General features: G+C 37.8%; 1 protein-coding gene across 3 annotated transcripts in view; it reads right to left on the bottom strand.

Moving 5' to 3' along the window:
* The window catches only part of SLC25A21 (solute carrier family 25 member 21), a 507,140-nt gene that overhangs the window by 352,202 nt on the left and 127,806 nt on the right, over nt 1-27,132 (bottom strand). Inside the window, exon 2 of one of the 3 annotated variants that reach the window (XM_077937768.1) lies at nt 23,805-23,936. Coding sequence (XP_077793894.1) covers nt 23,805-23,936 — 132 coding nt within the window. 3 annotated transcript variants of the gene reach the window in all.

The following is a 27,132-nucleotide window of genomic DNA, read 5'->3' on the forward strand; positions in this document are numbered from 1 at the left end:
ATTATCAATGTATGAGATGTCTCTCTCAACAACCTCTTAGCAAAGTTCTTCCCAATCATCATCCTAGTATGAAGTCTCATCAGTTCGATCCTAGATCACCATATTTCATTTTGTCTATGCGTTTTGCTTTGAGTTTTTCCCAGCTCTTCAGCCTGTGTGCAGATTAATCCTCCTAAAATATTACCCTAATCATTAATTAATGAAGTCTGGAATGTAAAATATTTGCATTTACTCTGTTCTGTGGTCTCAGGGAACAACCTTTGACTACGCCCAAATTTTCTGAAAACTAATATTGTTGTTGGTAAAGGAGTGAGAGAATGAACGAATTAGGACAAATCATTTCTACCACACAATCTACTCCAAGCAAGCACATCGAATTGTGAGACAACATTTCCCTTTTAGTATAAAAACAATAGTGTATAATTATTTAACTGAAGGAGGTTTTAGGAGATAACCTAAGAAAACTCTTGATGCAGACATGACCATCCATTTCAGTTAATTTCCCATGGGGTCCATTGCCTTCTGCAGGCTGTCAACACAACACAATACTCAAATTTTGCCTCTGATCACTGTGATTACCTTACAGGCTGAACACATCTCTAGGACAGTTTGGCTCCTCTGGTCATAAGCTGAGTGACATTCTATAACCATCTTTGCTGTAACTGGTTTTCTGGAAAGGATCTCGCTGTCAATCTTTACGCCAAAAGTGTTCCCAAAGTCAGTCTTTTCCCTAGTATAGATTATTAGGCAGGAACTCCTCTGTGCTGCCAGGAAACTTCAGACTAAACTTTTTAAAATGCAAGAAAAAGCCTTAGGGCACAATTGGGCACCCATTTGCCGCTCTAAGGATAGTGTGTTTGTTTGAAATTGGTGCTCCATTGCTAAAGTTCAAGAGGAACTTAAAAAAAAAAAAAATCAGTGTTTGAAAGATCCAATTTCCTTGTACTTTTGGTCAAGAGTTCATAGCTACTTCTGTTAGAAAGAGCATTAACTTTCCTTAGCAAAAGCAAAAAAAAAAAAATTTAAGACCAGAAAAGGAATCCATTTCTCCATCTATTGATTTATCAATAACTTTCTTCTAAAGCCATCTTTGCCTTTGTATCCAAGAGCCTCATTCCCTACTTATTTGGCATTTACAATCTCAAGTGCAAATAATAAATAATGAACTCCAGAACACCCTTCCACACATTCTTTGCTCCTACTTAGGCTTACTTCAAATAATACTTCCTTGGCTTCTGATTAACAATTCTCTTATGTGTGCTCTCACAGAACACTGTCTCCCCACCACCATCTGCCTCTCCCCTGCACCGAGAATGGAGCACTTACCACTTTCTATTACAGTGGTTGCCTGAGTTTGTTTCCAGCTTATCCTCTGAGCTCCCAAGAGACAAAGGATCATGTTTTATTCACCTTTGAATTTCAAACTGCAGCATAGTATTTAACATATACTAGGTGTTCCATAAATTGATTTCCTGAATTGAACTGGACTGACAAATTGCAATTCAGGACATGTCAATTACTGGCTAAGGCCAGGCCTCCACAGAGGACAGCAGTGAAGTGAAATAATTATCCAGATCACTGAGGGAAAAAAAAATGCTAATTTGGACAAATTGAGTAAGCAAAATTTTGCCTAACTGAACTAATCCATCATTTCATTGCAATGCGTAGCTTTCCTAGTGGAAATTTGACCTCTGTAGGGCAGTCCTATTCTCTCCTTGCATTGTTATAACTGAGGCACCTGTTTAATACTGATGCTGAACATACCCTACACCTCTTACACACAGGACAAAAATTGCATCCTAATCCTTGTCAACTGTCTAATGGGAGTGTCACTGATTCCAAGTAGGGTCAACAGAGGGCAGTGTGTTGATGGTTCTATGAAACCCCTGATTGGACCCACATTTTAAAGAGCACAGCACACTAATAGGGTGAGTCACTGGAACCTTCTTTATATACCAAAGTCAGCAGGTTGCAAAACTAAATTCAATTTTTAGCACATGGTTTCTCCACATGAAGTCTGCATAGTCCTATACACAAAAAGTAAGGTGGGTCTCTCAATATATTTACCCTTTGGGAAGAAGATAAATCCTTACTGGATTTTAATGATCATTAGAGGAAGAAGATAATATTGCTTTAAAAAAAGAAAAAGCAGATCAACAGCTTTATTATTTATAGTGAACATATTTGTTGGCATCTTTCCTTTTCTGGCTCACTTGTACTTGGTCTAAGTAGGAAAAACAAATTACTCAAACAACAAAGCAACAGATTAGAATTTTAAATAATTGGCTTTTAATCCTTTGTCACGCTGTGATCCCATAATTAATTTCCTTATTTATACATATCTAGCTTCAGAAATGGAGAAAAAAGGTTTCTATTGCTTCATAACAAAGTGCAATATTTAGAAAATACTTTCCATCTGTTAATTTAAATCTTTCAACTTATAAACAACGATTTAGTTGCAAATAACTAAAAACGATACATGTAATATTCAGTATTAACACTGTCTAGAATTTGTTATTCTGTACAGGCTTCAAAGTGGGGGACAAGTATCTTTTTTAAAAAAATAGTGACAGGCAAGCAAAATATTTAATGACAACTTACAATCAGACAGAGTTAGAGCTACACTACTGTAGCCAGAATAAAGAAGTAGGAAAGAATGTGGAAATTAGAGAAATCTAAGTTTGAGTCTGAGTTTCACCAGTTATGAATTTTGTGACATCAAGCAAGTCACTGAAATGTTCTTAATCTTACTTTGCTCATTTCTAAAATAGAAATAATAGCTCCACCCTTATCTAATCCTGGGATTGTTTTGAGAAGAACATGAGATAACATAAATGAAAGAATTCTGGGAACTATACAGTAATACACAATGCAAAGACATTATTATTGTTATCTTGGCATGCGCCTATTGATGGTAATGACAGAAGCAAGGGTCTGATGTTTGCCATTAGATGTGTCGCTAATGCTCTGCTGTTAATAAATGTAATTATCATAATTACAAATTAATTTGTGTTCAGATTCAGTTACTTGCAAGACTGAAATGTTTGTTTTGACACCAAGTGAACAACTTATACCAATTTAAATAGAAAATATAAACAAACATATATACTACAAAGCTGTGCCACAAAAAGACTTTAGTGCACATTCCTTCAAAGTAAAAGAATTCTTTTCTCATCTGACTTCCTACTCATTCGTGTAGGACAAACCTGTTATCAAATGTCAATCATATCTTATTAAATTGACTGTGAAAACTGTAAACTTCAGAAATAGATATTTTTCAGCCATGGGATTCCTTGAGTTTCTTGCTGAAGATGCAATTTAGCAATGCCTGTTCAGGAGTTTTTTTTTTTTTTTTTTTTTTTTTCCTTAAAAGAAAAGATAAAGTGATTAGTGCATAAATTCAAATTGGTATAGATAAAACCAGGTGGTAAATTTCAGAACCTATAGCAAAGGGAATAAGCCCTAGACCAGGCGTGCACTTATTTATACTTTACGATGGGAGTCAGGAGCTAACCCAGATATAATCCACTATGTTTTATGTAACGGGAAAGCACCCAGAAGATACTAGTCATCTTCCTAAAGACCAGACTTCCTAAATAAGGAAGCAATCTTCAGCTAGCTTTCCCTTTTGTGAACTGCTAACATACAGGATGCAGTTTTAGCTTCAAGCCATAGCTCTTTGTAAAGGTTCTGTCATACCACCAGAAATAATTTTTGTTTTTCTACATATCATTAGTTCTCAATTATTTTTGATAAGACTCTTTTCCCACGGTATTATAAGTTGGCTAGACAAGGTAGAGACATCACCATAGTTCTCTGGGTTTTCTAAAAATGATTATTCTCCAATAAAGGTATTTATGGAGATTCTTGGCCGGGCTGGTAATTTCCCAAATGTCTTTCTTACTGGCAACAAAATCTCCAAATTAGCTTATTATTAAAAAATAGGTGCCAAAAGGAACTCCTTGTCGCCACCAACTGTAAATTCCGCATATTTTTGCATCTAAATAAACAATGAGATTAGATCATCTATGTAGCTTATACCCCAACCCAAACCAGCGTCCAAAGTAAAACTATTTTGTGAAATATTGTGGTATTATGTGAAGGAAAATAAAGTGTACCATACTCAAAAACACTTATGAATTAAACGTGTCTTTTCTGTTGAATTTATCAGAGCTGCAAAATGCTATTATGTATTGTGACTGTCTAAAAAAGTATTTACAAAATTTATTTGACCATGAAACTCTCATTCAGGGGACGCTAAAAACCTGGAAGAGATGCAGTTAAGAAGTGCTGGCCTATGATATGGCAAAAACATGTCAAAGAGATTGTTATTTAAATAATAGTTGTCTTGTGTGTGGCTAATTCCACTTATGCCAATCCATGTGGCCACAGAGAACCTACTGTCTTGCCAGGCTCCATTTATTTAAAGACTACATACAGACTGCTTTGAGAGGAGAAAAAACGGTGCTAACAATTCTAAGAATTTTTTTTTCCCCAAGTAACAGCAATCTTAGGAAATTGTTTAAGCTACCTTCTCCATGAAGTCACAAGGTCCCAATATTGTCTCACCTTATTTTCATTGACAACGTGTTTATGGAATTACAAGATCCAGGTTACAAACAACAAAATACTGGTGCAATCTCATTTCTACTAATTCTGGAGGAACTGGATTCACAATTTAAATGAGAATATACTATAGCATGTCAGAGACTTCTAGGGATAATGAGTTGAGAGCTAATACATCTGTGTTTAGCTACTCCGTAAATCATATTTGAATTCAGATTTCCTATCTGTGTCTCTGATATTCATTTTCCCAGTTTCCAAGATGGTTGAGTGATGATAGAGCTGATGACAACTGTTAGATGACTGTTTCTGCTACTATAGAAACTCAAATCAGGCATTGACCTCAGAAGACTATTCTTATAATCAGAATACTGATGATGAGCTTTGAGGTTTTTGTTTTTGTATTTTTTAAGGGCAGTGGGAAGGACCTAGATTTTATCTCTTTGCGGAAGTTCCTCTTTTCCCTGAGCTGAAGTGGAGGCTCCCACAATACTACAGTAGCTTCGGAGTGTGCTCAGCGGCTGTGGCAGCTCAACCATGCAATTTTATAGCAGGCAGCAAACAAGGCAGAGAATTCAGGGTTAAAAACTCAAGTGAAGTTTTGTCTTCTACGGTAATGAAAGCTGACTAAAAGAGTAAATCAAATGGATCTCCTAACAAAATGAAAACAGCTGTTTGGCCTGGCTTGGTCTCTGATTTAGGTTAAGTAATTATTGCTCTAGTGTGGTTCAAGGTTGTTCTGTATTAGTGAAATAAGATATCACATGAAAATCATCCAACTTTTTAATTTACTGTAGCATCAGAAATTCCACTGTATAAAAACTCCAGAAACGTAATCTTCTAAAAACTTTACCTATAAACCTTTTCAAATACCAATTGATTCAATCTTCCAAGACATAATTACATGATACACAATTACATTATAGTAATAATCTTTAGTATCTAAACTAAGAAAATATTTTAACATTTTAACTTTAAAATGCTAAATTTTTTCAAATTTTACTGAAGTGATATATCTGAATTCTTAAATGATTGTAAATATTTTTTGTAAGGAGACGTGTGTATAAACAGCAAACAATGAAAAGCTACTTTCTGAATCCCCCAAAAAGCCTACATTTATATAATGTAAATCTTTTTTTAAAATTCAGCATTGGTATACCAATAGTGGTTGAGAAGAAAAAAAATTATAATGAAAAAGCACAGCAAAGCAATAGTATTAGGGAAGAGGTTTCTGTATTTAATACTAGTCAGTAAAATTATTCATGTCACTTCAAATTCTACTTCTTATTTGCTTTTCATTCTTCTATCACCATCATTAGTGTCACTTCTCTCTTATTTAAGCACTTTATTTCACTTGAGTTTGCCTATTATAACAAAGGACAAATCAATGGTAGGTTGGTGATAGTATCTTTTTATTGATGTTCCAGTAATTATTTTTAAATAATAAAAATCTAAAAATATTACCTGATGCAAGACACTGAATTCCTGAAGAAAACAAAGACTGAAGGTTTTGGTTGCGTTCTCTGGCTGTTAACCACCATTACATCACTGGATGGATGCTTAAATGTATGAATAAAGAATAACATTAAAGTATTTTCAAACAACAAATATTTAAATTATAGGATAACGTTTCTTCAACAGTGACATCTTTAGAGGATTTTCATGCACTTGGGCACATTCAGCCCAGTTCCCAACAAAAGAGAGTGACAGAGAGAGAACATTACATCAGAAAATTAATATTTTGAAGAAAATTACTTAAGTGGTTTAAAGCCCAGGGAAAAGTCTCAGATGTTCTTGTTATAGCTATTATTGTTGGACACAAAACACGACATATTTACCTTTCCAGTGGGATATAGTTTTGTAGGTTTCCTAAGTCTAAATAGCATTTCTCACTAGTCCCTGCCAATTATTCTAACTAGTACTTGCCAGCACATCACAATAACAGAAACAACAGAGTTAAATGTTTTATTTCTCCAATGTGTTTCCACATTATGATCTTTCTTTAGGGTCAATGTTCCTTAAATAGGTGGCTATATCATATTTGGAGCTTCTATTCAGATATTGTCTTATGGAACTAGATCAACAATGCACAATTTGCCTAAGGATTAGAGAGGAACTCAATGACAAGCAATATTTAAAAGGAAGGTTTAATTTTTTGCCTTTCAGACAGTTAATGTAAATTCTACTAACTGAGATGTTAAAAAATGATAGGGCACATGAAGCCAGTCTACATTCTTAGCCGTCTGCAATCCGAGGAGGGTTAAAGAGGAATGGTCCTAACCCTTTGCACAGTCCTTTTTTTTTTTTTCCAAGAAATACATAGGCTGCTGTTGTTACTGCATAAGTCTTTGTAAATAGGCAAATGTAATTCACTTAATTTTATAAAGAAAGCTGGGCATACTCAGTGCCACTTAAACAGTGCATCTTTAATTTCTGAGTCAAAATATAAGGTCAAACTCTACTCAGTTTTCAGTAGCCATGTTTCCACTAGTAGTGTTAGCACAGTACTTACAGACAAAATCCCTCTGCTGAAAAGAGGGGATCCCTCCCTGGAAGTCACTTGTCTTACTCTGAAATATAGTTGGCCTTTCAGCAAGATGGGGAGTAGGGGCACCAACAGCCCCACACGGATGAAAACTGGCATATAGCTTTTGACTCCCCCAAAACTTAACTACTAATAGCCTACTTTTTTTTTTTTTTTTTTTGAGACAGATCCTCACTCTGTCACCCAGGCTGCAGTGAAATGGCAGGATCTCGGCTCACTGCAACCTCTGCCTTCTAGGTTCCAGTGATTTTCCTGCCTCAGCCTCCCAAGTAGCTGAGATTACAAGCATGTGCCACCACATTCGCTATTTTTGTTTTTTATTTTTAGTACTGACGAGATTTCACTGTGTTGGCCAGGCTGGTCTCAAACTCCTGACCTCAAGCGATCTGCCTGCCTTGGCTTCCCAAAGTGCTGGGATTACAGGCATGAGCCACTGCACCTGGCCTAATAGCCTACTCTTGACTGGAAGCCTTACCAATAACACGAACAGTTGACTAACATATTTTGTATATGTATTATGTAAAGAAAAGAAAATCTTTTTTAGGAAAATCATGAGAAAGAGAAAATATATTTACTTTTCATTAAGTGGAAGTAGATCATCATAAAGGTTTTTATCTTCATCATCTTTATGTTGAATAGACTGAGGAGGAAGAGGAAGAGGGGTTGGTCTTGCTGTCTCTGGGGTGGCAGGAGGCAAAAGAAAATCCACACAGAAGTAGACCTGATCAATTGAAACCCGTGTCGTTTGAAGGTTAACTGTACTTCTTTTGAGTCCCTGATCTCTCTTTAGCTCTCAGTTACTCATGATATTCCTCCACCTGGGTTATCACTGCTTGAATAATTTTTTAGTTGCCACACCTTCATGAGTTCCAGCTTGGCAAAAAATGTTTTCTGAATCTACACTGAAAAAGTCTTGTACCATGCACATACTTTCCATTTTTTCTGGATTAGCCTCCTAAGATATTACATACCTTATTAGTTCCTTCCTTCTGACAGAATTCCCGGGGCAAATCTAGTAGAATCTAAGAAATGAGCATCAGTGATGGATTTTTTGGTTTAAAAGATTATATTTGTGACCTAGTGTTCAGCTTCAGAAAGAACACACTACAAAAACTGAGGGCCTCATATCATCAGTTTGTATTCATTGGAAAGTGTTCCTAAAATCACAGAAACCCCTAGTTGATCAGGTTGAATAGAGGTTACAGTCCTGGATTTTCTGAGTTTAGTCAAGGGTCTCTAAATTGTAGCAGTCAATTGGCACCAGGTGGCCCAAGGAATCAACCCTCCCAAGGATGCTTTTCTACCTCCTTTGTTTCCTTTATCATTTACTTTTACCCTGAGATTGTGCAGGAAACAGGAATTTCCAAAGACTGGCATTTCAAGGGGATATGGAATTTCCAAAGATTGGCAATCTTCAAGCCACTCCTTTGCCTTCTACCCCATTTTCCTCAGAACTCTAAAACAGAGCAATTTCCAACAGCCTACAGCCTTTCAAGGCAGCAAGCCCTTCTGCACATGCTTACTGAAGAATGGCATGAAACGTTGTACAGAGACAAGATGAGATAACAGGCTATCCTGAGGAATATTTGCACTTAAAAGTTGAACAGTGTTCAACAGTGTTCAAACAATCACACAGTTTACACCCTTGCAGTCAACCATTTCAAAGCACATGTTCCATTCATTTCTCCTTTTCCTCTTAAATCCTTAAATGAAAAAAATTTTTTAAAAAGAATATTTGGCTCAAAGCAACGAAGTAAATCTTCAAGTTATTTTCCTAAATACTATTTTCATGTTAGGTTTTTAAAATTTAGAATATAAAATGTAGCTTATCATACAAACATCTACAATAAAACTTCAGTAGAAGACCTTGCACAGCTCTTTAGGGAACTATTTGTTCCACACTAACTTACAGGTTACTTTATATCACAGGTATTTCTTTACTTGATGTTGGCAGAGATGTGAGACAATTTCTCAGCTTTCACATCCTATGAATACTGGTAACCATATCGAAAGCTAGGGCGTTCACTAGATTAAGTTCAGCCATAAATTTAATCTATCAGAATCTTTTGTAGTAAAATATTCACTCCTACTTTCAAATTATAGGATTCTTGAACTGGAAAGGACCTTAGAAACTATCATTCCACAGCCATCATTTTACATATGAGGCTATTGAGGCCCTAAAAGATGAAAGGACTCACCCAAGGTCACACAACGAGTTGGGAGATGAGCCCAGACTGGCTCTTTCTTCTTCTTTGGGAAGTAATGGTAAAACAACCACATTTTAAAAGAGATTTAATCTCACACTGTACGTAGAAAAGACAAAGATGGGCTCCTTAATTCCCAGTTCCTAAAATTAAACATTTCAGTCCTCTCCTCTTTAGCACTTTTAAGCAATACCAAACTCAGTCACAGTGTTTGCTCATTCCCATTCAAGATTCCTATTTCTTTTATTGTAGGCTTTCCTCATCATTTTTCCCATATAGCTATCTGCATGTTATATTTGAAGAAATTAAAGTACTCCAGAAAATATGACATATAAATCACAAGGATTATTTTTATGTGATAAGATATTTAAACAAAGTTTTCTGAGTTCCTAAAATAAGCGCTTAGGCCATAATTAAAAATTAATCCAGGCTGGGCGCAGTGGCTCACACCTGTAATCCCAGCACTCTGGGAGGCCGAGACAGGTGGATCACGAGATCAGGAGATCAAGACCATCCTGGCTAACACGGTGAAACCCTGTCTCGCCTAAAAAAAAAAAAAATACAAAAAATTAGCCAGGCATGGTGGTGTGTCCCTGTAGTCCCAGCTACTCAGGAGGCTGAGGCAGGAGAATGGCGTGAACCCGGGAGGTGAGGCTTGCAGTGAGCCGAGATCATGCCACTGCACTCCACCCTGTGCTACAGAGCAAGACGCTGTCTCAAAAAAAAAAAAAAAAAAAAAAGAATCCACAGGTGGCTGAGGCACAGGAATTGCTTGAACCCAGGAGGCGACGGTTGCAGTGAGCCAAGATCATGCCACTGCACTCCAGCCTGGGCAACAGAGTAAGACTCTGTCTCAAAAAAAAAAAAAAAGAATCCACTCATTGCTTTAAAATACTTCAGAAAGAAAGAAAAAGAAAAAGATAGGAGAACAGATGAAACAAGATGGGGAAATTTGTAACTGTCATTATAATTTGATTATAATTGCTCTAAAATTATAACTGCCAATGGATATGTGGAGTTTACTATACCATTCAGGAAAATGTAGCATTTTTCCTAATAAAATGTTTTTTAAATTACCAAACTGCATACTACCCTTTGGGAGAAAAACAGTCCCTAAATTTCAGTGTACACAAGCAGACTGTTACAATGAAGAGTAAACAGGTAAAGGAGATTTCAACTAAAGTTTTCCATCCATCTTTTTTTAAAAAAATTGTTATTAAAAAAGAACACATCACATGAAATTTAGTAACTTAGCCATTTCTAAGTGTACTGCTCAGTAGTGTTAAGTAGATTCACCTTGTTGTGCCATATATCTACAGAACCTTTTCATCTTACAAAACTAACACTCTATACCCATTAAACAACAGCTCTCCATTTCCTACTCCAGCCCCTGGCAACCACCATTCTACTTTCTTTCTGTGAATTTTACTACTTTAGATACCTCCTAAAAGTGGAATCACACTGTTTGTCTTTTTGTGACTAGCATATTTCACCTAGCATAATGTCCTCAAGGTTAATCCATGCTGTAGCATGTGACAGGATTTTAATCTTTTTAGAGGCTGAATAACATTCCATCCTATGTATATACTATATTTTTAAAATTTGTTCATTAGTTGATGGACATTTGGGTTTCTTTTACCTGAAAATCTTCATCATAACATAATATTTTTGGAGGAAACTGAAGTATAAGGTGCTGTAAGAAAAATACAGCTAAGCAGCAATGATAAAGAATGGATATGCAGTAACTGGAACAAAGCCCATCCATCAGCTGTTATCAGCTTGCTATCCATCACTCCAGGGCCTAGAAGAAACTGAGCACACCTAATGAAAATCAGTCTATGGGTCCATAAGAGACTAAATGTGCTTTTTATCTACTTTTGTTTTCTAATCCTCCTTTATTTTAGTATTCCTTTTTGATGGAGCTATTCAAAAGATATTGATGGATATGAATATATTTTTATTCCCTTAGTCTAGGGATATGGCGGTAAGAGATGTAGCTTGACTGGGAAGAAGGTACATCGATGGTTGAGGATTAGGAAAGTGCCAAATTATTCAGATTTTTAAAATTTTTGATTAATAAAAATAACATTTACATCTCAAATTTGTAAAAGGAACTTGGTGTTACAGGTATTCCATGGTTTATTTTGGTGATGGATTTGATAAACCGTTTGATTTCCAAGAAGGTGAACACTCGTGTTCCATTTAGCAACTTGGAATAAGGTTCCCAAATGGCACTACGATATTCTGGGATTCTGGGGAGATTACTATTTCCCCCCCTCTTTTTTTGTTTTTTGTTTTTTGAGATGGAGTCTCACTTTGTCATCCAGGCTGGAGTTCAGTGGCACAATCTCGGCCCACTGCGACCTCTGACTCCCGGGTTCAAGCAATTCTCCTGCCTCAGCTTCCTAAGTAGCTGGGACTACACGTGCCTGCCACCACTCCCAGCTAATTTTTTGTATTTTTAGTAGACACAGGGTTTCACCATGTTGGCCAGGCTGGTCTCGAATTCCTGAACTTCAAGTGATCCACTCGCCTCAGCCTCCCAAAGTGCTAGGATTACAGGCATGAGCCACCACGCTCAGCCTATTTTATAATTTATTAGAGAGAACAAACCCACTATAAAGGATGAAGCTCTTTGGATGATCGTTCTCCGTCTGATCCTATGTGAGATAAAGTCCATCCAAGATCACTTGGGCACTGAGAAACCTCTGCCATCTTATCTGGATCCACTTTTGTACTTTGTATTTTGCCTCTAGTTCACTTTCTCAGTTCCCACTCCCTCTCCAAAGGATCACCAATCCCCTGGGCTCATTAAATTTCTGACTTGGATTATGTGGAGTGATTAATGGCAGTGGGCCTGGTACATGTGGAGGTCAGCGTGCCGAGCATCCTGCATGTCAGCGACAAAGACACCCGCGTGCATCCACCAACTCACTTTTCGCCTCCACAGCCATAATTTATTCATCCCAGAGTACACTCAACCATCTGCTATTTATTTTGTTTTCTTTAAGCATTATTTCCTTCGATTTGCTAAGCCAGGGCACAGGTGAAAAGTGGTAAGAAGCAAAGCAGAGCTGTTGTTGATGGACACAGGAGGGGTGAGTTGAGTTCCCCATGAGGAAGAGCATTCAGCTCCACAGAAAGGGCCTAACTGTATTGTTGAATACTTAAATCCCTGCCTAATAGGAGCATTTGGGCCAGGCCCAATCATAACTAGCTAAGGCTAGACTCCTGGGGTGAGGAGTGTAAAGCTGGGGAATTTTAAGCATCCTTAATAGTAGCCCTGTAATAAACTGATGCTCTGAATCTTTGCTAGAGTCTGCACAAGACTGGGCTATAAATTTTACATTTGGCGAAGTGACTCATAAAGAAACACCCACCTGATTTCAGACATGCCTTTTGGCAGTCAGGGCACTTGCTAAATTAGCTATGGTTCTATTTTTAGCAGCTTTCCTTCTCTGCCTAAAATACAATGATTCTATCTGGACAGTACAGTTTTACAACTCCGTCCTCTAGTGCTGCTTAGTAGTCTGTCTTTTGGACTGGGAAACACCAGAGTTTGCTTCCTTTTTAAGTGCCCAAAACATTGGAACACACTTGATTATTATCATTTTTAATCTATAAGGTTCTGGCCCTGTGAGGTGTTTTCTTCACGAGAGTAGCTATAATAAATGGATTATCAAAATGCATTTGAGCTAACAATCCCTGTTATTACAGAGTGATAAAAATATAAAACCACTTTTTCATCAGGAAGAGTTGAAGTGTCTCTTGTCTGGGGAGGTCCAGTGTTGATTTGAGGAACTTGGGTCAACCTGGTATTTGACCTTTGGCAGGAGGCTGCCCTGGGTCTTATATTCTCAACAAACTGGGCCCAAGACAATAGCGTGCTTTATAGCCCAGAGCCCGATCACTGTGTTTCTCCAAGGAAGACCTCAAGCTGAAAAGCCAACATGCCTGACAACCACCGTCAAGGTACCAAGGGCATAAGCACTAGACATTGGAAAACAAATGGAAAAGCACACACAGCTACATCTGGAATCCTAATGGGCCGCCAATGGTTCCCAGCTAAAGGAAGAATTACCCATGTTATTTTATCATCCCTTGCGCTAACTTTGCTGTTTATGTACAGCAATAAATGATTTTTTAAAAACATATTTGGGTCATTATGTCATATACCACCAGCAAGTAAGGTTGTTTTATTGTGCTTGGAGTCAAAATACACTGCTATACCCAGATGTACGGGAAGTTTAAAATCTCTTGTCCTTCTGTATTCATTTCTCTTGGACAAATGAGTTAAGTTTTTAAAAGGAAAATTGAGAATTTTTATGGCTTTTACTCCCACCTCGCCAGTAAAATTTGCACCAGTATTTTTCTACCCAGCAAAGGTGCCTGGCCAATGATAACACTAAATACAAATGCAGAAAGCCAAACATCTTCCAACCAACAGGAAATGCCAGAGATTTTTTTTTGGGGGGGGGAACACTTTTAGCAAGTTGGATTCTTCTGCCAAGGCTGTGCTGTAATCAAAAAGTAACTGCAGATGAAGAATATGAAGTGAAACCTGGAGGTTCAAGCCAATTCTTCCCATACAATGATAGGTGAATTTCTACCTTTATTTCTGCTTGCTGCAAGCAGTTTTAAATTTCACCTCCTCTATTAAGCCTTTTATCACACACACTAAAACTTAGCACAAAATGTTATATTTTCTGAGTTAAAAAAAAATTCCTCGCTAAGTGCGGTGTTTACACCTAAAATCCTAGCACTTTGGGAGGCTGAGACAAGGTAGCTCGAGTCAGGGAGTTTGAGACCAGCCTGGGCAACATAGGGAGGACCTGTCTCTATTAAAATTTAAAGATAAATAAATAAAAATTCCAAAATGCCGGACCCTTTATCATAATGTGTCATTTTGCATGTTCTACAATCAATAGATATGGTTTCTTTTTCTACCTATTCCCCACAATTTCCAAAATTTCAAAGTTCAATTCACCCCAATCTGCTAAATCTTCTTCCATTCCATTATGAATAAGGGGAAGTGGTTTCTCAACATGAACAAAGTGAAGGACTACATACATCAGGGGAGAAGAAAGGCTGAGAAAAGCAGATGTTCAGATGTGGATCATGACCAACCCATCAGCTACCCAGAGAATCAGTCCTTGTGTGAGTGTTTAGTTTCTGAAGCGGAGGATGCTGGCTTTCCTGTTTACTTAACTAGCCCTGTCACTGGATTACAGGTGGCCTGGAAAGAAGATTTAGGAAATGTTTTCTCTCTTCATAAATGAACATCAAATTATTTTACAATGTGCCCTGGTACACGCATCATGACAGGTTGGAGGCCAAACACAATCTCAAATAAAGCAGAGGCTGGGGTGGGTATGGGGTGACCCTGCTTGTGAGTCAGGAAGAGGAGCTGTTTCCAAGTTATTGTCAAATTTTCACACAATTTACTAAGAGATGAGTCATTGTACTCATTAACCTGGCACACATTCCACTCCAAATCCCCTTCCTTGGCAGAATTTCTAAAGTTTTGGTTATTCTTGCATTGCAGCTGACTTTCATCTTTTCAGGGGATCCTCTTCAGTATCCACTATTGAGTTTCCTGGAAGCATCACCATGATTCTTACTTTTGTTATTAATGATCAGTCTTTTAAAAAAAAGCATCCTTTCGACTTGATTCTGAGTTTCACCCAAATCCTCTACACAAGAAAAGCCAAACATCACCAGGGTTGATTTCGTATGGAAGAAGCCATTACTTGAAATGTATCAGTTGAGTTTAGAATTCCTCCCTTATTCTCTCTCTCTTTTTCATGCTATTTATAGTCATTGTTTTCTTTTATCTTATTTAAAAAAATTTTTCACCAAATTTCAATGGTGAATTTGGTGATTTCTCCCCTTTTTTCTTGCTTATGTTCTGACCCTGCCCTCCCTGACACATTTCAGCAGTGTCTTATTCTTGACATATTTCACATTTGAGGAGCATTTTAGTCTCTTGCTTGTACCTCTACATTCCCCAGCCCAGAAGTCTTCACAGATCATTGATGTCAAATCATGTCCTTCCTTCTTCAGAATGCTGCCAGGAATCATCTCCCAAACTAAACCCATATGGCTCTACTCAACCAGAATCATTTCAACAATCCTGTTTGCACATTGACGGGAGAAATCGCTTGGGAAAATGGTTCTGTATTCTGCAGATGTTTATATTTTTCTGAAGATTCCCCTGCTTCTGTTCTTTTGTTCTTTCCTTTGCATTTTTCCCTTATTTAAACTTAAAGCTCCCTGTGGGTATGGAATAATTTTATACCCAAATACTTTTTGTGTGTTTCTAAAGTTCTCAGTTCAGCGCTTATTGTGCTACATGGAGAAGGATCAAGAAAAATGACCACCTTACTGAACTGAAGTCTGAAATTGCTTTTCTGGCTGCCATGCCCTTTGATGTAGGGTGGCTAAACATATCTTAAATGACACTCGTTGTCCTTTGTTCTTATCTACGCATACTGGTTACCTCCATAGGGCTCAGAGTTTCTGAGGTGACGTAAAATATACCTACCTTATATTTGTTGGTAGAAAAATGAAGAATAATAGGGTTGGCAAAATTATAACATTTGGAAAATTTGTTTTTCTGCCTCTAGCCTCTCCTTTAGCATTTCTGAGAGTCCTCTCCCCTTTCCCAAACTCAGGTTATTACGTGCCTTCTAAATTTCTAACTCCTCCAAATAAAAACAGCAAAATGTGATACATTATTTCTACTTCAAAATGAATTTTCATGAATACATTCAGTCTTTTAAGAGTTTTCTGTTTTAACTCTTAAATTTCTATTTAAGGAAGAGTAATTTCCTATTAGGAAATAAAAGTTTCCATCTCCTGATAGAAGAATTTGGCTCAAATTCAGAAAGAACATTGTTGGGAGGTAAAGAGGGGGATAGTCTTTTCCTTGGCCCTAAAATCATGCTGCATTTAATTCCAATTTTGCAGAATATAAACTAAATCTGCTTTAGTTGTTTGGGGTGCTTTTCTTAGTAAGGGACCAGCGAGTATCTTCCTTCCCATTTTCCTTGATACCAAGATTCTTGTGCCTAAGATTTGCTGAAGCCAGACATCCTGTGGCCCCAGCCGACCAGGGTCTCCTAGGCTGGGTCTCCTAGCCTCACTGCCATTCATATACCTCCATCATCCCCAACACCACACAGACCACATAGACAAAGGCATGCCCTTCCCCAGCCCCCTCTTTTCTCCTTCTAGAATGTCATGCATAGTCATAGTATCCGAAGTTTTAGTTACTTCCAATACCCCAAACAATTGCATCTGACACCACCTTAGAAGCAGAGAACAGTTGCTAAGCAGCTATCAAGTGAGGAACAAGGATAGTATGGTGAGGGGTGGGTGCCACTGTCAGACAACCCTGTTGTTGGCAGATAGGATCCTGCCTTTTTGCCTAAGTCATTGACAGTTATGTTGCAAAACACTGAAAGGCATTCATTGATGCAGCCTGTCTTATAAGCATTATTTTTAACCGAGGTATAATTGACATGCAACAGGCTGCATATATTTGAAATGTACAAATTGAAACATTTTTTGACATTTGTATACACCTGTGAAATCATCATCACAATTCAAGATACTAATAAACATATTCATCACCCCCAAAATGTATTCATTCCCTTTAGTACATCCCACTCCCATTCCTGCTTCTCCCTAGGCAACCACTGATCAGCTTTTTGTCACTATAAATTAATTTTCATTTTTCTAAACTTTACATAAGTGGAATAATACAGTATATACTTTTTTGTCTGACTTCTTTCTCTGAGAATAATTGAGATTCATCTAGGTTGTTGAATGTATCACTATTGCATTTATTACTGAGTAGTCTTTGTTTATCAAGAGGCATTTATTGAGCCTCTTCTAAGTGACAGATACTGTGCTAGACACTGGAATATACAGTCACTAAAGGCTATGTGCCAGCCCTCAAGGATCTTATTTGGTGTTTAACACAGAGACAGATAAGTAACTTGACAATTACAGTAGAGCTTAATCTATGCCATGAGGGAGATAATCACGGAGGTTTGGGAGCCTTATTAAAAACCATGTAAATCAGACCTGAGGCTAAGCTTGAGGCAGGTTTTGGTGGATGAGTTGAAATTAGTTACAGGGGACTGGGCGCTATGGCTCATACCTGTAATCCCAATACTTTGGGTGGCCGAGGCTGGTGGATCACCTGAGGTCAGGAGTTCATGATCAACCTGGCCAATATGGCGAAACCCCATCTCTACTAAAAATACAAAAAAAAAAAAAAACTACTAGTTGGGTGTGGTGGTGGGTGCCTGTAATCCCAGCTACTCAGGAGGCTGGAGCAGGAGAAATGCTGGACCCCAGGAGGTGGAGGTTGCAGTGAACCAAACCAAGACTGTGCCACTGCACTCCAGCCTGGGCAACAGAGTGAGAATCCAAAAAGAAAGACAAAAGAAACAGAAAGGGAGGAAGGGAGGAAGAGAGGAAGGAAGGAGAGAGAGAAAGAAAGAGAGGAAGGGAAGGAAGAAAGGAAAGGAAAGGAAGAAAGGAAGACGGAAAGGAAAGGGGAAAGGAAAGGGGAAAGAAAGAAAAGGGGAAAGGAAAGGAAAGGAGAAAGGAAAGGGAAAAGGAGAGGAGAGGAGAGGAAAAGAAGGAAAGAAGGAAAGAAGGAAGGAAGGAAGGAAGGAAGGAAGGAAGGAAGGAAGAAAGAAGGAAGGAAAGAGGAAGAAAGAAAGAAAGAAAAGAAAAAGAGAAAAAGAAAAGAAAAAAGGCAGAAAAGAAGGAAATTAGTTACAGGGAGAGGTCAAAGAGCTACCAGTAGCTCTACATTGACTGGCATGGGTAGAGGGAGCTGATGAAGCTAGTGAGAAGGACCTTTTGTGCTGGGTAAGAAGTGTAAATTATATCTTGAGACTTGTCGAAGGCATCTAACAATAAAAAATGACATAATCAAATTTACTTTTTTCTGTGTAGTGTGAACTAGAAGAATACAAGACCAGAGAGACCAACTAAGAGGCTAACAAAGTAGCCCAGATGAGAGGGGATAGAGCCTTAGACTCAGATGGTGGCTGTGGAGACTTGGGGAAGTGGACAGATGAGAAAGAAAGTGATAGAGACAGGAAACAGAAATCTAAAAGTGATTGATAAGTGTGTGGGTGAGAAATAGGAAAAAGTCGCAAAGATTTCCATGTTTGAGGCTTGAGCAACTAGATAAATAGAAAACAGCTTAAGAAGTGAAAGTAGCTTTGAGGAAGATGATAAATTCATTCTAACATTGTGAGTTTGACATTGTATGAGCCATTCAGAGAAAAAAGTCCAGAAGTTAGACGGATGTAACTGTGCAGGAGTTTAGAGATAAAGACATACTTTTCCTCATATTTATAGGCTTGCAGGAGGAAGAAGATAGAGAGTGAAAAAGAACAAAAAGCTTAAAATTCAGTTTTTGGAAATGCTGCCTTTGTGGGGAAAAAGATAGCTCATACATCTTATCATATATTTAATTTTACTCCTTAATTTGTTTGCAAATTCCTGAAGGAAGGCAGTGGAGGGGATGTGCCTTAAACTTTCAGTAACCAAGTGCCTCTAACAGAGAAGGGGCTCAAAACAAATCCATTATTTGCATATTTGAAATTAAAAATATAATCAATCTGGATCTATAATTAGCTGTCTGTTAAAATGACCTACGTGCATTATTAAAATGCTACAAAGCTGGGCACAGTGGTGCATTCCTGTAGTGCCAGCACTCTGGAGACTGAGGAGCGAGGCTCACTTTGAGCCCAAGAGTTCAAGTCCTGTCTGAGCAACATACCAAGGCCCTGTCTCTAAAAAGAAAAAGAAAAAATGTTACAGCAATTGGTTTAGAAGTGCCTGGGCATGACTTAGCAGCAGCACATAGATGTGATCTATTTCTGTTGAGTAAGAGCAACAATTCCTAGTTACAGAATTCTCTAGTATTTAACTAAATATGCTAAAGAGAAGAGTGCTTCTAGTTGCAAATATGGTAATGTGCCTAGAGCAGAATCCATGACAGTCAAGTCCAGTCATGCGCTTAAGTATGTAGCTAAACAGAAATTCAGACAGAACATCTTGCTGTTTCTGAACATGATGTAGAATTTAGCAGATGACAAGGTGAATAACATTTTTGCTTAAATGATTAGGAACTCCAGTTCTCTCAATAGCACTTCCACAAAAACTAGGAAAGCCTTCCTAATCCAAATTAAATCTAAAGATTGTAAATATTATTCCGTCTTTAAACTAGATTAGCTTGAGGTAAATGGGTGTAAGGAGGTCAAGAAAGCGTCAATGAATCAATCCTCATTTTTCTCACCACATCAAGTGGAGAAGCTGTGATTTAAGCAATTTCTGCTAGGAAAAGTGCTTCCCGTGTAAGTTTTTCCTCCATGATCTCTCTCCCATAATACATTACGGGGTAACCTTTACTTGCCATAGAAAAACAGACATGTGAATTTGATACTCTCAGCTTGTTGATATGTTTTTAAAGCTGGCGAACAAACAGAGTGCAGAATGTGAAATTTTTTGCTTCTGCTGCCACTTGGCTAGCTGGAAGCTGAGATCGGGACACAGCAAACTTTCTATTCGGTCTTCCAAGAATAGCAAAAATACTAAGTTATGTTGAGGGGGAAAAAATCTTATATTTGATATCATCAGAATTGTTTCCAAAACACCCTCCAATTTCTTCTAAGTGGAGAACCTTGCAAATGAAATAAAAACAATAAACTTAATTTTACCGACTCCAAAAGATGTCTAACAATTTTCAAAGGAATTTCTTAGACTCTTCCATTTTCTTTTTTAAAATAGAAAAGAACAGTGTAGTTTAAGATCCAGGCACATTTCCTGACTCTTTACAAAAATATTGTTTAGATATAACTAGATTTAAGAATTTAATATGTAAAATATGTCTGAAGAAGATAAATTACAAAGGTATTAATTGTATTAGAAAAGCATTCTTGACATTACAAGATTCATCAACATACTAATCTTTTCAATGAACTTCTAAAAATCAATATATTAAAGTTTGGTTCACACAGCCTTTGGGAAAACATACCTATTGTGTAAACCAGGGCATGTGTAAATTTTTAAAATAACAATGGGTCCACGCTAACCAAGCTATCATCCTCTTACCTTTTCCATTACATATTCAATTTTCTCCTAACACACCAGAGCCTGCCAACTCTGTAACACCAGGTTAAATCTTTTTCCTATATGCCTGGCCCATATATTAAACTCTTTATGAGACATCTCCACTTGTTGAGGCCATGGAAATCCAAATTTGATGCATTCAGAACAGACAGCATCACTCCATCTTCTAACCGCTTCCTTTCCAATTCATTATTTCAGGAAACTGCTGAACCAGTCACCAGTGGCCCAAGTCAGGGCCCCACTGGGGTCATTCTGAAATCCTCCCCACCTTTTGCCACAGACACACTGTAAGTTCTGTTGTTTCCACCTTCTTAATGTTGCTTAAATACATCCACATCTCTCCCTCTCCACCTTTCACCTAGTTCAGACAGGCTCCATTCCCTCTATACAAATGTACAGCTAATTATCCAGTTGTACCCTTCTGTAATCCATCCCCCGTATCACAGCCAATGATTTAAATGAAAATTGCAATTCTGAGCAAATCATTTCCTCTCCAATTCTTGAAGAACTCCCCAGAATAAGGCCAAACTCATTAGCATGGCCCAAAAGACCGTTCAGGATATACACATTTTCACTCCTCCACACACTCCAGTCTGAGCTCCAATCATACAGTACTACTTGCAGTCCTCTGTGAGCCCTCCTTACTGTCACCTCTGGGTTTTGGCAAGCACCATTTGTTCTGCCTAATATGATTTTGCCACCTTCTTAACCTTTCCCAATTGCCTTTGCTTACTTGCGTTTTATGGCTTTTTTTAGGCTACCATCTTGCAGGAAGCTTGCCCTAGTCTCCCTCCCTTACAGATAGAAGACAGTGCCCCTCCCATGTGTTCTGGAAGTTCTCTGTACCTACCAAGACTTCAGCACTCATCACCCTTTCTTTATTCAAATTGCTTGGTCACTTCTCTCATTCTTTTTTTGTTTTGTATTTAAGAGACAGGGTCTTGCACTGTCTCCCAGGCTGGAGTGCAGTGATGATCGTGGCTTACTGCATCATTGAATTCCTGGACTCAAGTAATCCTCCTGCCTCAGTGTCCCAAGTAGCTGAAACTACAGTTGTGCACCATCATGCCCGGCTACTGGTTTTGGTTTTTTTTTGGTTGGTTTGTTTGTTTTTGTTTTTGTTTTGTAGAGACAGTCTTTCTATTAATATATTGACCAGGCTGATCTCGAACCCCTAGCCTCAAATGATCCTCCTGCCTCAGCCTCTCAAAGTGCTGGGATTACAGGCTTGAGCCATCACACCCAGCCTTCTCAAGCTTCTTGAGAAAAGGAAGTGTGCCTTGCTTTCCATTACATCCCCAGCACCAAAAACAAAGTCTGGCACATAGTAGACACTCAAGCAGATAAAGGAACAAATAAAAGTATGTAAAGAAACGCAAGCCAAGGAAAAAGACAATTTTCCCCATTTTGTTATTAATAATATTTTTTAATGCTCAATGTGTTTGGATTTCCTTTTTAAATAGCCTTATAATCTTAGGTTACCATTATATATATAAAATGAAAAGAAAAATACAAAATATTTAGCTTACTTGTCTTATTTAAATGCAAACATAATCATGTTTCTTCTCCTGAAAACTAATAGTAGACTATTATTTCAAACTAAAGGTACTCTTTTCTATTCATAGACATTTCAGTGCAAATATACTTTGATATGTAACAAAAAGGAAATCCTGAAAGATTATAGGTAAGCATATTTTAGGAATAATATTAATATTGAATGTACCACAGGAACTTCTGCCCTCCTATAGGAACACTGGCTTTGTATAAAGTGATTGATTATTCTTTTTAGTTTTACAAACCTGAATTTTGATGTACATTATTGGGCTTTCTTAAGGTAGATACAGTCATGGAACACTAAAAACTAAGAAAGAGTTCAGGCTTGTGAAGAAAAGAAGGCTAAATTTGGAAGCTACATAACGAAGAATATTCTCCTAACCCTGTCTTGACTTAAATTAAGAAATGATCTCCAACTTTTTTGGTTTTTAAATTTGTGGCAAAATTCCAAAATCTGAAGATCAAGGTATTAAATTGCCATTATTTCCTCCTGGACAAAATTGCTCTAGATCAATGTCTCCCCAACATTATTCCAACTGAAGAAACCTTTTCTCTTTTCAAAATAAATATTTTAGCGATGATCTATATATATGTGTATGTGTGTGTGTGTGTGTGTGTGTGTGTGAGTATATATATATATATGTAAAAACATTTTCTGTTGGAGATGATAAAGGGAGACAGTCTGGTTTCCCACTCTCTTCTTCCCACCCATGCTGCTTCTAAAGTGCCAAGAATTCCACACACCATGACTTTAAAACCATTTGTCGGTGAGATCCACAATGACCCCTTTCAAATCTAAAGTTACATGATTCTAAAATATATCAGCATTTCTGAGTATGCAGTTATCTAGAAAAGCGAGGCTAAACAGTGAACTCTCTATGTTGTAAATTTCTAGAGAATATGAAAAGTTGTGGTATAATACAGTATAGGTATGTTTAAATGACTACAGTTATGGAGAGATTTCTGGACATTTCTGGAATTAGTAGATCCTATAATGTTTCTGTAATGAGTTTTTAAAAATCTGTTACTTTCCATTATTTAAGGGACCCTGTGAGATCACATATAGTTGAATGAAAAGAAACGGCTGGGGAAAAAAAAACTTCACTAATATTTCAAAATTGGAAGTGAAAAGAGTGGGTTTCTTCAAGAACCACAAAGTAATGACAGGAACTCAGTTTCAAGAAAGTCCAAGACATTCAGCGACTCAAAGTAACGAGCTTAATTCTCCAGCGTCTCAAGCAGTTTCCACCCCAGGGTAACAAAAACAAGAACTCATGTTTGTTTGTGTTGCAGTCTCCGTTTGGACCTGGAAGGTCAGGCTCTGAACAGCCAGGCCGTTGTTCAGCATCATTCATCCTGATCGGGGTCTAGCACCTGACAAGGAATTGGAAGCCTGGGTCCTCTATCTGGTTTTGTGATTGACTCACTCCAGGGTTTTGAAGTCACAATTTCTCCACTCTAGAGCATCCATGAAATGATCTTTTCCTTCTGGATGATGGAGCAATTATGGAGATTATGTTGTCTCATAGTACTTGGGAATATGCTAAGGATGGTTGTGCTAATACTCTACTAACAATTTTTTTTGTTTGTTTGTTTCAATACATAAAAACGACAGTTACCATCTTAATGAGGGATTATTCTGTGCCAGGACCTGTTTTCAGTGTTTTACATAAGTTAACTTGCAGAAACCTCACAACAACCCTATTAGTGAGGAATATGATCATCCTCATTTTGTAAACGAGGCCACAAAATCACAAAGAAGTTCAACAACTTGCCCAAAGTCACAAAGCTGGGCCGGGGAACAGCCAAAACTCCAAGGCAGGCAGTCTGCCTCAAGGCTTCTTGCTCTTCACTATGTTGCAATGCTCCCTCTTCATGGATGCTCTCAAGCTTTCCCAGATCTAGTGCTATGAGGGGAAGGAATGGGAAGGTTAGAGCATATATGATCTCTTAATTGCCTATCTAATCAGATTAACTAGGTCTGCTCTCACACAATCATGAAGTATGACATATATTAGCCTTATATTTCCTCCACCCCCTAAAGAAGCAGGTAGTTGGGCAGGGAAAGGATTAAGTAGCTTCAAAATGGCATTTTTAACTGAATTGGCCTATCTCTCAATATATATGTATTTAGAATAAAAATTGATTTGATTTGAAAATTTCGTTAAATATCACTCGCTACAGTCATGTTGATAATACTGTTAAAGCCTGAACTTTCTGTTACTGATACCTTGCAATTAATATCAAAGTGTCAACAAGATAACAGCTTGAAAAGCGAAACCTGTTGCAGACATTCTCTGATCAAGTTTCCATGAAGCACCTTGGATTGATTTCTGAAATCTTATATACACATTCATGATTGTGCTCTGCCCTTTTTTATTTCCTCCACCAATTAGAAGTTCTATCACCAGATTATGCAGGATAGGAGATTTTTAGGTCCCAGCAGAAACAAGAAAACAATTAAAAGTGTGGTGGGTTGTGGAAGACAGCTGCAAATGTTGAACTGTTTTTGCCTCACATAATACTCCTGGTTCCTATTCCTCAAAGATCCTCTGAGTCTGTCTTAAATACAAGCCAAACAGGACAATGGCATCTGGAACATTTGTCCTTTTCATAGTTTGTTTTAGAATATCACAGTTCAAAAGCCTCTAAGCAACTAGTGAGTGGCACTAATCACAAAGAAATCTCTCACACAGAGAGAACTATGAAACAATTTAACCGGAGTCTTCCTTCTGAGACTTCTATAACTTTTAAAAGTCACAATGAGTCAAAGGGTTTGGAGAGACATGGAGCTAAGGAAACACACATTGGTGGGGTTGTATTGACTCAAAACCAATCTGGACAATTCACATGAAATTTACAAGAGCATACTTCAGGCTGGAGGGAACATGGACTGGGTGTCAAGTCCATATCCTTGGAATATGCAAATAAAACCCTGTCCAGGATGACTAAGACATGTTTTGAAATGTACATTTTGTATACTAACACAAGGATAACAGATATTAATCAACTGCTGTGAAAGCAGACCAAAGTTGGAAGTATGAGAGCAATAAGAAAAACATGACCTAAAGGGGCAATGTAGCAAACAACAGACCCTGGTCCATTTCTGGAACTTTGCTAAGAGGCAAAAGCAGGAGGTTCTGCCCCTGCTCACCAAACCCAGATGGTAATGCAAAAGTAATTAAGTAAATGCTGAGTAATTCTTTATCAAACAGCACGATCATTCCAGAAACACAGAAAGTATGTAACATAACAAGAACTATTAAATCAGTCCCAGCAGAGTTTTGAAATGAGTCAGTAAAGAAGTTCACATTGATTAAAAACCAAAATGCAGTCTTGGTGCTTTTGATTTGTTTTGTCCCTGGAAAACAAAAGTGTTTTATCTACACCCATATGTTGTGACAGAAAACAAAACCTTTCTTGAATTTCATGCAAGGTAGATGTGATTTCCAATGCATCACCCACTCCATGCTATCCTCCAAGTTATTTTTAACAGGCTTATCAGGGAAAACAACAAGAACATATTAATAGCACAGAACTGTAGGTGTTGGATTTTATACCACTCATAAAAGGAATCTAGGCATGTAAATGTTTTGATTATGTTTTTAGGAAGAAAAGCAAATTTTAAAATTAATGCAGAACCCATCACAGCTATCCAAAGAATGAAGATTCTTTCACGCTTTAGACAGAAAAATATTGTTCAAAAACTCTTTTCCAGGTCCATTCACGAAGCTCTTCCATTGTTTACAATGTTTGTGTACCTACTTAGGCTCATTTGAAAAATGATCACTATGTCCATTCCTCCCTCAACATACCTGAAAGGAAGCCAAGAAAAACGTTCAGAAAAAAATGCCGCCTCCTGAGAATTCAGAAGAACAGTAACACATTTAGATTTTGCAAGATTCAGACCCTACAAATACATATTCCTCCCAGTGGCCATGTCATTTTTCATATGCAAGACCACCACTTTCTAATAACACATAGGTAGGAAATTACTGTCATCATAAACTGGGTTATGTATCTCAATCAACTGTTTCCTAAGGAAAGCTATGGGACTGGTGGAGGGGAAGAGGCAGTATACATCTTCCTGGTTTTGCAGTTAAAAAAAAAATGTACCTCTACACTTTAAGGAGAAAGTGGCACCACCTAAATAGACCTACATTATTCAACAGACTCAAAAATGTAACTTGCCTATAACCATAGAGATGTCACAAGCCTATGATATCTGACAGCTGGGAGGAGCCTATATTATAAATCTTTGCATAAAGGTCCAAAACTTTACTCTGGTGTTAAAGAGAAAGTACATACCTAAACTCTGAGTCCTAGCTTCCCCACCTGTAAAACATGGGTGAGCAAGTCTGTCTGATGGTTCTTGAGAGAATCAAGGGAGCTAATATATAGTGAGCACTCAATCTTTTGCAGACTTGAAACTCAATGGGAGCCTTGGAGTTAGCCACTGAGGCTAATAACTAGAACAGATCCAACTTTTAGTTTTGCCAAAGCAGGCTTAACTTCAAATAATGTGTCATGTACTAACCTCATAAACTAGTTATACTCAACTCTGACTCACCTGTAGGGGATTTGCTTTTGTTTTTGTTTCTTAATACAATGCTGAACTACTTCTCATGCTCCCACCCAAAACCTTCTGAATCAGAAACTACAGGAGTTAAGGTAATCTTGATTTATTTATTTCTAATCTCCACAGAAGATTATGAGGCAGCCAGAGCTAGGAACTACTCACATAGCCTTGAAATGTTCTTGAAATTCCACATTTCTTGAAATTCCAATATTTCAATACATAGTAAATGAATGAATCAAGTAAGTCTCACCAAAAAATAACATAAAATGAACAAAAAAGACTGAGAGCCATTACAGATCAAGAATGACATACTGACTGGCTCATGCAGCACTTTGGCAGGACAAGGTGTGAGGATGGCTTGAGCCCAGAGGAGTTCAAGACCAGCCTGGGCAACATGGTGAGACCCCATCTCTACAAAAATTAAAAATTAGTTGGTCATGGTGGTATGTGCCTACAGTCCTAGCAACTAGGGAAGCTGAAGTGGGAGGATTACTTGAGCCCAGGAGGGCAAGGCTGCAGTGAGC

This window comes from Macaca mulatta, chromosome 7 (assembly GCF_049350105.2).
Source record: "Macaca mulatta isolate MMU2019108-1 chromosome 7, T2T-MMU8v2.0, whole genome shotgun sequence".
Classification (NCBI taxonomy): Eukaryota; Metazoa; Chordata; class Mammalia; order Primates; family Cercopithecidae; genus Macaca; species Macaca mulatta.